Genomic DNA, 13,659 nt, shown 5'->3' on the forward strand with positions numbered 1-13,659 from the left:
CAAAGCTGAGGGAGAGTATATTGATTGAAATAAATTATTTGAATAAATTATAATTGGCTTGTGTTTTATTTTCTATCAAAAGTTCAGTTTCTTTTTTTTTTTTGGACAGAGTGTGTATGTACATGTATAATATATTATCCTATTTATAACTCATGTGAGAAATGAAATTTTGCCATTAGTATTTTTTACTATACATATCTGGAGCAGAGTGGAGGCAGAGGAAGCTTGATAGTTAATGGTTTGTCATGTTATTTATGCTTAAACATATGCATTGCAAATATGGATGTATCAATTTTTCTTATTTATTTTATTCTTTCCTTTTTTGTATAGACCATTGTAGATTGGTACATGGCCATCCGCTCAGCTAAACTTCATCGGTTGCGGGTTGCTTATCCTGGTACCTTAGAGATTGAATTAGCACATCATCTCACGCGAGACTTCTTAAAAGAAGGATGGCTACACAAAACAGGTCCCCGGCCTAGTGACTCCTACAAATTACGATGGTTTACTCTTGATGACCGGAAGTTAATGTATTTAGAAAATCCTATGGTAGGAGACATTATTATTATTATTGATAATTTTGATTAAGAGATAACAGTTAACTCTCACAACATCAAACATTTAGAGACTAAAGGAATAGCTTAGTACATAGAGAATATCCTTTTGCAAGGCATTGATTCTATAGGACTTTGACAGACACTTTTAGTTATGTTATAATCAATGAAATCACTATAATCAATGTTCACTGAAATCATAGTTATGTTTGCTTTAGTGATAGTTGACCCCATCAGTTTCCACATATTTTCATAAAGCATAAAGCAATTTAGCATAATAGATATGCACTTTCTGTGGATGAATGTCAATGAAATTATATCCTGTAAATACCACCAGGCTTCTTGGGATGGAGAGAGGGATTATCACCTAGAATGTTATTTTGCTTATTCCTTTCTTATTCTGAATCCATTCACAAGTTTATAATCTTCAAATTAGTCATCATCATCATCAAATTCCTGCCATGTACCCTCAAGGGGTGTACAGGATATGACAGTACTACATGAAAAAATTACATCATTACTAACTTCCTATCTACAATTTTCCTCCAAATCAGTCTGTTACTTGTCAAGACTCCAACATTATCAGATCTTATATTTCTATCGTCTAAGGCACTTTGTACCGTATCAATCCACCTATATCTTGGTCTTCCTCTGGGTCGTTTTCCTGCCAACCTGACAGAGAACACTTGTTTTGCTAATCTTTCCTCTCCCATTCTATTTAAGTGACCATACCACCTGAGATTAGCTCTGCTAACGCATTCCTGGATACTGACAATGTCAAGTTCTTTCCTAATATCCTCATTTTTAATATGATATTGCCATTGATGCCATCTGTTCACGCCTCTAATCTTTCTCAGGACTCTCATATCTGCGGTCTCTAGTCTTTGGTCAAGTGTTTTACTTCTGACCCAGCTCTCAGATCCATAAGTTAAAACTGGTTTGAACACCGTCTTATATACAGCTAATTTAGTGTTCCAACTAATTTCTTTCTTATTCCATATGAATTTATTCAATTGACTTCCCACCATACCAGCTTTGTTGATTCTGTTGTCTATTTCTATATTTAATTTACCATCTTCAGTAAAAATCATGCCTAAGTAGCTGAAATGTTTTTCTTGTTCCACAGGTTCTCCATTCACAACACAGTTGACATTTTCAGTGATTCTGCCTATTTTCATTGTCTTTTTATTGCTGACCTTCATACCATATCTATTACAACAGCTATTCAATTTAGTCAGAGAATCTTGCAGACTTGTAGCGGATTTATTTAGAAGTATAACATCATCCGCATAAAGCAAAGAGCTGACATTAACATCTCATTTTGATATCAGGTTTAATACCACATTCCTTCATAATGTGATCCATATAGATAATGAATAACAGAGGGGATAATGTACATCCTTGTCTCACACCAGATTTAACATTAAACCATCTTCCTGTACTTCCTTCAATTCTAACTGCTGACTTACAACTCAAATAAAGACTAAGTATTGCTTGATATAATGCCCCATTGACACCATATAACTGCAGCATATTGAATAACTTCTCTCTTGGCACCTTGTCATATGCCTTTTCCAAATCGACAAAACTTAAATACAGATCTTTGTTATATTCCCATGCTTTCTCGACTATTTGTCGTAAAGTGAAGATCTGATCCTGACAGCCTCTATTTGGCCTGAATCCAGCTTGTTCTTCACCAAGCTTTTCTTCCACAATTCTTCTCAACCGTTTCTCAAGTATACTTGCATAGATCTTACCAGGAACACTCAGTAGGGAAACACCTCTGTAATTCTCACATTCAGTTTTATTTCCCTTTTTATATATAGGTACTATGAGAGCTCTACTCCAATCATCGGGAATTCGTCCCTCTGTCCAGGCTTTCTGAACTATGCAGTGCAGCCACTGTAAGACTCTTATACCACCATACTTCAGCATTTCTGGTCAAATATCATCTACTCCTGCTGCCTTTCCACATTTCAAGCCTTTGATGGCTTTTTCTACTTCAAGTATGGATATGTATTACTGACTGCATGCCTGGTCAGTGTTTTTTATCACTGTGCTGTCATCACTGCTTGTTTCATTTAGCAGTTTTTCAAAGTAATTACTCCATACTTCAAGGATATCTTTTTCTCCTATTTTCATGTCACCTTTATCATCTCTAATTCCTTTTACAGCACTCTTTCCTCCATTCCTAAGCTTCTTCAACAACCTCCAGAATATTTTTCCACCTTCTTGATATTTATATTCTATATTCTTGCGAAAGTCCTCCCATGACTTTTGTTTAGCTAGTTTTACACACTGTTTAGCTTTCTTACATTTGTCTCTGTATTCTGTAAGAGTAAAAGCTGACTTATTTGCCAGGAACTTTTGATATGCTTTCTTCTTTTCCTTTACTGCCTCTTTAACTTCCTATGTCCACCAGGGAGTTCTGATTTTTTTATCCTTGCATACAACCTCACCACATGCCTCTCTGGCAGAATCAATCAATGTTTCCTTCAGAGTTTGCCACTGAATCTCCAAGGTTTGATTCCTGTTCTCAAACTCTTTCATTTTCTTTTCAATAATATTTCTGTATTTTAGTCTACAGTTTACATCTGAGAGCTGCTCAACTTTTATTCGCTTTAAAACTTTCTTACATGTTATTCTTTTCAATATGAAATTCAATTTTATCCTGCTCAAGACTAAATAGTGATCACTTCCAATTTCAAATCCTCTGTACACTCTGGTGTCCTGCACCAGGGAGAAAACATCACTATCAACAATAACATAGTCAATGAGACTTTTCTTATTCCTTGCCTCTTCTCTCCATGTGAATTTGTGCACATTTTTATGTTGGAACATGGTGTTAGTAATAACCAGTCCATGTCCTGAGCAGAAATCCAACAGATATTTGCCATTATTATTAGTTTTGCTCTAATCTCCAAATTTTCCCAAAATATTTTTGTATGTCTCACAATCATTTCCTGCTCTGCTATTTAGATCCTCAACAAGGACCAACTTTTCCTTTTTCATTGTGTCAGTTGTTTTTTCTAAAGCCTCAAAAAATTCCTCCACTTCTACCTTAGTAGAACCTTCTGTGGGACCATAGGCACAAATAAGTCTCATTGTCCAGTTCCCCATTCTCATATTTCCCCACATTACTCTACTTGAGACTGACTGCCATTCAAGAAGATTAGCCTCGTATTTTATGTTGAATACTATGGCTACTCCTTCTTTTCCTTGATTGTCATTGCCTGAATATAACATTTTGTATTTATTGCTCAGAAAGATCTCACCAGTTTTGGTCTTTTTTGTTTCAGTCACCCCTATTATGTCGATCTGGTACTTATCTAATTCCTCAGCTAGCTCCATTTCTTTGCCATTCAGGCTTCTTACGTTGATAGTGCCGAACTTTAACTCTGGTGATGTTGAGTTGGGGTTTGTTTTCAGATTTGTTCCAGTAGCTGACTTTTCGCTGTTCGCCCTGGTTCCCTGGCGAAAACAATGGGGGCCTTGTTTAACCGGGCGATGCCCCAGCCGGCATGAAATTTTGTCATGTTGTACCATCATTTTTTATTTTGGTTTAACCAATAAGAATACAATTTGGTCGGCTAAATCCCAAATTGCCAGCCCATCCTCGTTCGTTCAGTATCAAAAGTAGATACCCAACAGGGTGCACCACGAGGAGGTGGGGATTGGACGTTAGGTTAGAAGCCCTGGTCGGTTCTCCGCATTCCTTTAAAGGCTATGTGGAGGTCTCCTCTCAGTTATACAGCTTTGACCCTTAAGCACCCCTCTTCAAATTAGTTTAAAGCTTAAATCCACATCTTAGCAATATGAATTCAAGAATAATTTATCTTAGAAGCTGAAGGACTAATGTCATCTGTATTATTATTGTTGCATAGGCACCTGTATGGGGTTCTAAGACTCAGACTATCAACACAATATTTATCATACCTTGAAATCAATAGACAATGCACGTACAACTGACTCAGCAACCCATTCCATTCATTCATCACTCTTCAAGTGAAAAAATCAAGTCCTCATGCCCTTGCCAACCACACTCTTACCCAATTTCCATGGGTGACCTCTTGTTCTTCTCCTGCTAACCAAGTGCTGAAACATTAACCCTGCACCATAAATCTGTCCTCAACCCCCCCACCACCACCACTCACCATCTTGGTTACTTCCTCATCCCCAAGAAACCCAGATGATCAGACCTGACACAGTAATCCAGATGTGGTTGTTTTTGTTGTCTTGTCCTTTGAAGAGTCTTAGATGTTTCCATGTGCTCCTTGAACTGCTTTGGCTATGTTGATGATTTTGTTTGTATAGAGCTGTTGTTCAGGATTAGGATCTATTTCTTGCAAGACTGCTGTAATTGCTGGACGGGTAAAGATGTGAGTGGGTGTCAGTTCAGTATTGGGGCAGTTTTTATATGTTCTCATATGATCTGTGTTGATTTTCGTTCCTCTGTAATGTCCTGTTCGTAGTCTTGCTGTCATGGTGGAGGTCTTTCTGTCAGCATTGATTTTGGGAATTTGATGTTGTATCACTGATTTCAGTGGAATTAGTTTAGCTTTTGCTAATGTGTTAGCATCAACAAGAGTTATCATGTGAGTTTCTTTGTTGAGTTCTCTGGCCTCTTTTGCTAATTTATCAGTTGCTTCATTGTAATCAATGCCTGCATGAGCAGGAATCCGTTGTAAAATACAACTTTTTCCTAAACACTTTAGTTGATTTAAGAGTTTATGGGTGTCTTGTGTGAGCTTGGTATTGCCATTTTTGATTGCCTCCATAGCTGATCTTGAGTCGCTGTAAATTATAATTCCCTCAGATTGTTGACATGATGATAATTTTAAGTAGTCTTCGAGTGCTTTATTTATTGCGTAAAATTCGCTGGTAAAATTTGAAGCAATTCTCCCAGATCCAACTTTTATTGAAAGTTTTTCACCTTTTGGGAGTAGAAGGAGAACACCAGTGCCTCCGTTAATCATATTGGTGTCTGACGATCCATCGGTATAACAAATAACCTGTTTGGAGGATGAAAGAAGGTTGATAGTATTTAGGCCTTTTTCTTTGAGTATTTCTTTAGATTCTTTTTTTGTAGAGAGTTTGGTAAGGTTTAGATTTATGGAGGTATTTGGAGGTAAAGGACTGGAAAAAGGGGTGCTTAAGGGTCAAAGCTGTATAACTGAGAGGAGACCTCCACATAGCCTTTAAAGGAATGCGGAGAACCGACCAGGGCTTCTGACCTAATGTCCAATCCTCACCTTCTCGTGGTGCACCCTGTTGGGTATCTACTTGGATACTGAACGGACGAGGATGGGCTGGCAATTTGGGATTTAGCCGACCAAATTGTATTCTTATTGGTTAAACCAAAATATAGAATGATGGTACAACATGACAAAATTTCATGCCGGCTGGGGCGTCGCCCGGTTAAACAAGGCCCCCGTTGTTTTCGCCAGGGAACCAGGGCGAACAGCGAAAAGTCAGCTACTGGAACAAATCTGAAAATAAACCCCAACTCAACATCACCAGAGTTAAAGATCGGTACAATCAATGTAAGAAGCCTGAATGGCAAAGAAATGGAGCTAGCTGAGGAATTAGATAAGTACCAGATCGATATAATAGGGTTGACTGAAACAAAAAAGACCAAAACTGGTGAGATCTTTCTGAGCAATAAATACAAAATGTTATATTCAGGCAATGACAATCAAGGAAAAGAAGGAGTAGCCATAGTATTCAACACAAAATACGAGGCTAATCTTCTTGAATGGCAGTCAGTCTCAAGTAGAGTAATGTGGGCAAATATGAGAATGGGGAACTGGACAATGAGACTTATTTGTGCCTATGGTCCCACAGAAGGTTCTACTAAGGTAGAAGTGGAGGAATTTTTTGAGGCTTTAGAAAAAGCAACTGACACAATGAAAAATGAAAAGTTGGTCCTTGTTGGGGATCTAAATAGCAGAGTAGGAAATGATTGTGAGACATACAAAAATATTTTGGGAAAATTTGGAGAAAAGAGCAAAGCTAATAATAATGGCAAATATCTGTTGGATTTCTGCTCAGGACATGGACTGGTTATTACTAACACCATGTTCCAACATAAAAATGTGCACAAATTCACATGGAGAGAAGAGGCAAGGAATAAGAAAAGTCTCATTGACTATGTTATTGTTGATAGTGATGTTTTCTCCCTGGTGCAGGACACCAGAGTGTACAGAGGATTTGAAATTGGAAGTGATCACTATTTAGTCTTGAGCAGGATAAAATTGAATTTCATATTGAAAAGAATAACATGTAAGAAAGTTTTAAAGCGAATAAAAGTTGAGCAGCTCTCAGATGTGAGCTGTAGACTAAAATACACAAAGATTATTGAAGGAAAAATGAAAGAGTTTGGGAACAGGAATCAAACTTTGGAGATTCAGTGGCAAACTCTGAAGAAAACATTGATTGATTCTGCCAGAGAGGCATGTGGTGAGGTTGTTTGTAAGGATAAAAAAATCAGAACTCCTTGGTGGACACAGGAGGTTAAAGAGGCAGTGAAGGAAAAGAAGAAAGCATACCAAAAGTTCCTGTCAAATAAGTCAGCTTGTGCTCTTAGAGAATATAGAGACAAATGCAAGAATGCTAAACACTCTGTAAAACTAGCTAAACAAAAGTCATGGGAGGACTTTGGCAAGAATATAGAAAATAAATATCAAGAAGGTGGCAAAATATTCTGGAGGTTGTTGAAGAAGCTTAAGAATGGAGGAAAGAGTGCTGTAAAAGGAATTAGAGATGATAAAGGTGACATGAAAACGGGAGAAAAAGATATCCTTGAAGTATGGAGTAATTACTTTGAAAAACTGCTAAATGAAACAAGCAGTGATAACAGCACAGTGGTAAAAAACACTGACCAGGCATGCAGTCAGGAATACATATCCATACTTGAAGTAGAAAAAGCCATCAAAGGCTTGAAATGTGGAAAGGCAGCAGGAGTAGATGATATTCGACCAGAAATGCTGAAGTATGGTGGTATAAGAGTCTTACAGTGGCTGCACTGCATAGTTCAGAAAGCCTGGACAGAGGGACGAATTCCCGATGATTGGAGTAGAGCTCTCATAGTACCCATATATAAAAAGGGAAATAAAACTGCATGTGAGAATTACAGAGGTATTTCCCTACTTAGTGTTCCTGGCAAGATCTATGCAAGTATACTTGAGAAACGGTTGAGAAGAATTGTGGAAGAAAAGCTTGGTGAAGAACAAGCTGGATTCAGGCCAAATAGAGGCTGTCAGGATCAGATCTTCACTTTACGACAAATAGTCGAGAAAGCATGGGAATATAACAAAGATCTGTATTTAAGTTTTGTCGATCTGGAAAAGGCATATGACAAGGTGCCAAGAGAGAAGCTATTCAATACGCTGCAGTTATATGGTGTCAATGGAACATTATATCAAGCAATACTTAGTCTTTATTTGAGTTGCAAGTCAGCAGTTAGAATTGAAGGAAGTACAGGAAGATGGTTTAATGTTAAATCTGGTGTGAGACAAGGATGTACATTATCCCCTCTGTTATTCATTATCTATATGGATCACATTATGAAGGAAAGTGGTATTAAACATGATATCAAAATTGGAGATGTTAATGTCAGCTCTTTGCTTTATGCGGATGATGTTATACTTCTAAATAAATCCGCTACAAGTCTGCAAGATTCTCTGACTAAATTGAATAGCTCTTGTAATAGATATGGTATGAAGGTCAGCAATAAAAAGACAAAGACAATGAAAATAGGCAGAATCATTGAAAATGTCAACTGTGTTGTGAATGGAGAACCTGTGGAACAAGTAAAACATTTCAGCTATTTAGGCACGATTTTTAGTGAAGATGGTAAATTAAATATAGAAATAGACAGCAGAATCAGCAAAGCTGGTATGGTGGGAAGTCAATTGAATAAATTCATATGGAATAAGAGAGAAATTAGTCGGAACACTAAATTAGCTGTATACAAGACAGTGTTCAAACCAGTTTTAACTTATGGATCTGAGAGCTGGGTCAGAAGTAAAACACTTGACCAAAGACTAGAGACTGCAGATATGAGAGTCCTGAGAAAGATTATAGGCATGAACAGATGGCATCAATGGCAGTATCATATTAAAAACGAGGATATTATAAAAGAACTTGACATTGTCAGCATCCAGGAATGCGTTAGCAGAGCTAATCTCAGGTGGTATGGTCACTTAAACAGAATGGGCGAGGAAAGATTAGCAAAACAAGTGTTCTCTGCCAGGTTGGCAGGAAAACGACCGAGAGGAAGACCAAGATATAGGTGGATTGATACGGTACAAAGTGCTTTAGACGATAGAAATATAAGATCTGATAATATTGGAGTGTTGACAAGTAACAGACTGATTTGGAGGAAAATTGTAGATAGGAAATTAATAATGATGTAATTTTTTTCATGCAGTACTATCATATCCTGTACACCCCTTGAGGGTACATGGCAGGAATTTGATGATGATGATGATGATGAGGACTGGAAAATAGAGGTTGTTTGTTTATGTGGGCATTTAGCTGATCAAGACCTATTTCCTTCCTGATAGTGTCATCATATTGTAAAGTTAATGATCTTTGAAGTCTGCATTTTTGATTCCAATGTTCATAAGTTTTTAGGGAGATATGATCGCTTTGGTAGCTTCTGATATTATTTATGAATTTTATGGTGGTAAATTTTCATCTGTCCTCCAGCAGGTCGAGCCCACATTCCTGTTGGGCTCTGATGTTGTTAGTGGATGAGACTGCACCAATGATAATCTTGAATGCTTTTGCTTGTATTTTGTCTAATTTTTTCTTTACCGATGAGGCCGAAGCTGGCCAGATAAGTGCTTCATATTCCATTATTGGCCTTATTATATAGTGTAAGTGGTTTTGAGGATTTTTGGCTTTGCGCCCCAATTTGTTCCACAAAGCCTTTTCAGTATATTTAATTTTTTTCGAGCTCTGTTGGAAGCATTAGAGATGTATTGTGCAAAATGTAATTCTTGATCAAGCATAATACCAAGATATTTTGGATTTGTGAATTTTTCAATTAGCTTGTTGTTGATCATGACTTTGGGATTGTAGGAATGTCTATTTTTTTTGTCTTTACTAAAGGTGCTTAGTTTTGTTTTGTCTGGGTTGATTTTGAGTTTAAGTTCATCTGACCATTTTTCTAATCCTCTCATGTATTTGTTTAGAATCACCTCTGATTCTTTGATTTTAGCACTTGTGTGCCAGATGGCTATATCATCTGCGTAGCAAGCTTCTTTTGTGTCTTCTGTAAGGTAGGGATAAATGTTATTGACATATAAAAGAAATAGTAAGAGACTGAGTACTGAGCCCTGGGGAACACCAGCCCAGGTTCTCTGCTCTCTTGATATTGCTGCATTGATTCTAACCTTGATCTTTCTTCCTCTAATGAAATCAGCAATCCAGATGTGGTCGTATCAAGGCTTTATAAAGAGAAATGATAACTATCTTATCTCCGCTTGTTAGTGTGTTCTTCAATAACAAAGTAATCCTGTGAGCTACCCTGTCTACTGTAGCAAGATGCCCTCTAAACTTCAACTCTGTCTTCTGTTACTCCCAAATCCCTGGCTTCATCAATTTCTTGGAGTACAGTTCCCTCAATGTGGGACACAGCTTTTAATCTTTATATCCCAAAATGCATTACTTTTCCACATTAAATTGACATCCATTATGTTTTACCCATATTATTAGTCTATTCAAATCATCCCGCAAGCTCTCTACATCATCTTAATAAACTATGTAATAGTTGATGTAATAGTATCACAACATCCCTTTTGGATGTTGTGATATTATTACCCCTACTACCCAACTTTGCATCATCAGCATACAATTGAATATCGTCTTTCAAGTTATTTCCTGTATCGTTTATGTACAATATTAAAGAGCAGTGATGGTCCAAGCACAGAGCCTTGTGGCACGTCACCTCACTTGTCTTCTGGATTCTGCTCCTCCATATACTACTTTTTGATATCCGCCCATCAGCCATCCTTTTATCCACATCACCAGTTTCACATCCATCCCCACTTGTTGCATTTTGCATAATAGTTCCATGTGGTATCCTGTCAAATGCTTTTGTAAATCAAGCAATGTCATCATGTAGCCATTTCCTTTATCCAGCTCAGCTGTCACCCTATTATAAAAAATTAATAGATTACTAAGGCATGACCTGCCCTTTACAAAGCCATGCTGCTCCACATAGAGTATCATATTCTTGAATTCTCTTTTTGATCAACTTTTTCGGTACCTTTTACCGTCACTCCTGAGATACTGACTGTTCTATAATTTGCTATCACAGACTTAGATCCTCTTTTATTTAAAGGAATTATTTTGCTCTCCTTCCACTCTCTTGGGACTTTGCCATAGCTGAGACTTAAATTAAACAGTCTAGCCAAAAGCATCACCAGTTCCTGTGCATATTCTCTTAAAATGTGAGCCAATATCCCATCCAGTCCCACAGCTGTATTTGCATTCAGATTCTGCAATATTTTACACTTCCAATTCATTAACCTGTGTTCTCACATCAGTCCATGTCACCTCTGTCATAACAATATCATCACTTGGATGATATACCCTTGCAAAATAATCCCTCCACAATTTTTTCTTACCTTATCTTGACCATCTTCATTCATAATCATTCTTCCTCCTACTTGCCACATAACAAAAAAACTCTTTGGGATATCCTTTTGCCTGTTCAGCTAATTTCTTCTCATAACCTGAATTGCCTTCCTTATCATACCTGTTACCTTTCCTTGCCTGATCGTTGTACTGTTCATGAGTTAGTTGGTCCAGCTCATGCATAATGATGCTACTCATCCATCTAACATTCATACCTGATTTACCCTCCTGACCTTGGGTATACAGTGTGATATTGCTTCCTCCAGATATTCCTTGACTATCTCCCGTGTACTGTGAACATCCTTCCCTTGCAGAACTTTATGCAATGGTATTGCTTCAAGTTACCTCTTAAGTGTATCATAATCACCTGCCTTATAGTTCCACATATACTCCTTCTTTACTGGGATTTCCTCATGTTTTGCTACCTCCCAAGTCAAGATCACACAATCAATCAGTTTTCCCCAATTGGAGGTACTTTAGCCACTTTAGTTATGGACAGGTCTTCTGACCCTATAGCAAGATTCAACACTCTCTTATACCCAGAGCCTCCTCTGTCACATTCTGCTTCAAGTAATTATCTCTCAGTAAGTGTATAAATTCCATTTCCTTCTTTCCATGTGATCTTTTGTCCTTCCAATCTAGGTCTCCAAAGTTGAAGTCCCTCATAATAACTACTCGATTTGCACTCATTGCACTTGCTGATGCCTGTCTTCCATATCATCTCTAGTACCCCCCCCCCCCCCCGGCTTATAGCAGTAGCCAATTTTATATTTTGTCCTGTTGGCCTTGATCCCCACCCTGAAAATATTGAGGAAATACTCTCACTATCCTCCCTGAAAATACTAAATCCATCACATTCTTTCCCTGTAACTGTGTTATTTGCTGTTAGCCAAATTGTTACCAATTCCTATAACTTTTGGCAGAGTTGCGCTACCCAGTGCCAAAAACGCCTCCCTCTTATTCTGATGCTTCTAGCATTAGTATATAGAAACTGTAGCATCTCCTTAGGCTCCCATCCACCTTTACATCCTGAATTGACTACTCCATTCAAAATTTCAAGATTAGATTCCACATTTTTTGTTCATTAACCTGCTCATTTGCTTCATTGGTGCCTTCACATGCACATCTTCATCCTCCCTAATTACTTTAGTTTTCCTGACTTTGTGCTTCCACATTCTCAGTGAACAAAAGCTCTCTCCAGACCCCTAACCCCAAATCCATTTAAATGCAGCACATTAGCATTGTACAAATCTTTCCATCCATCAAATTCACACCATAGGTCCACAAACCCTACATCATTCTTTGTGCATTACCTGTATATTGATTCATTAGTTATCATCACTCTCCTTCTCAGTTTGCCTCTATCATAACGTGGCATCAGTGCAGTCTTGCAAACTCCACCCTCTTGCTCTTCATTTTTGCTTCTTCCAACAACTCTTTCACATCCTCATACAATCATTCTCACCTCTCAGCTCATTGGTTTCAGTCAAAATAATCAATTTATCCACTTTCCCTTTCTGTATTCTGCATTTCTACATTCTTTATGATTAAATGAAACTCATTGATAAATTGAAGGGTTTTTTTACGTGCTAGAAAAGACCAACCTGCTAGCAGATCTCTACATGTAGATGTGACATTTATAAACATAGTTGTGTAAATTCAGGGCTACTCCTTATACTGGATATGGATAGCTGGCATGTTTTTCTTTTAATTTTGTATATTAAAAATTGTTTCAGATATGAGAGAATCACTGTTGTTGTTATTATTATAAGATATTCATACTTTTATGAACACAGATATGTGAATTTGGTGCTCCTCTTTGATTCCCATTAAAATATGGATATACAGGGGTGTAGTACATTGTTCCTGGAAATGGTTTGAGATGACTTGCCATGGCCATCCATGCAAGAGTTGGAAGAGAGGAATGGTGCTAGGAGGCTACCTTCTTCTTCTTTGGTTGTTACAGTAGCATCATCTGAGAGAGAGAGATGAAAGTACAGATGGAGAAAAAAATTTTGCCTGATGATCTTTGCAAGCAACCAATCATAATGCATGACTACCATTTGTAAAAGTGAGAAGCAAGTTTTCCCTGTTTAGCACCTTCAGAACTTCAGATTTAGATTTGTTAATGGTTGTTTTGCCATTGTTGAAAGCTTTATTATAGGTTAGGAATAAAGTAGCTCTCTTTTTTTTGTCTCAGGCCACTTGTTGAAAAAACAAGGCAAAACAAGGTTGAGGGATATTGAAAATATTGTAATGCGGCCTTAATTCCACTTTGGTGCAGAATAACCTTTGCTCTCCTTATGATAGTAAACTGCAAACCAATCATCCTTCATTCCAACATGAATAAATTCTGTAATATCTCTGAGCAAGTATTTGGATCTAGAGTGGAAACGGTATGATCATGGATACTAGAAGTCTTGAAGCTCCCTAGTCTTGCAAAACATTTGCAATCGAA

General features: G+C 37.5%; 1 protein-coding gene across 1 annotated transcript in view; it reads left to right on the top strand.

Moving 5' to 3' along the window:
* Nucleotides 1-13,659, top strand: part of LOC150108990 (arf-GAP with dual PH domain-containing protein 1-like) — a 165,566-nt gene that overhangs the window by 72,690 nt on the left and 79,217 nt on the right. The window contains exon 4 of the mRNA XM_090401433.1: nucleotides 331-549. Coding sequence (XP_090257559.1) covers nucleotides 331-549 — 219 coding nt within the window. The remainder of the gene's footprint in view (nucleotides 1-330; nucleotides 550-13,659) is intronic.

The sequence above is a fragment of the Typopeltis vanoorti genome, chromosome 2, assembly GCF_054136105.1.
Source record: "Typopeltis vanoorti isolate ZY-2024b chromosome 2, IOZ_Tvanoo_1.0, whole genome shotgun sequence".
NCBI lineage: Eukaryota > Metazoa > Arthropoda > Arachnida > Uropygi > Thelyphonidae > Typopeltis > Typopeltis vanoorti.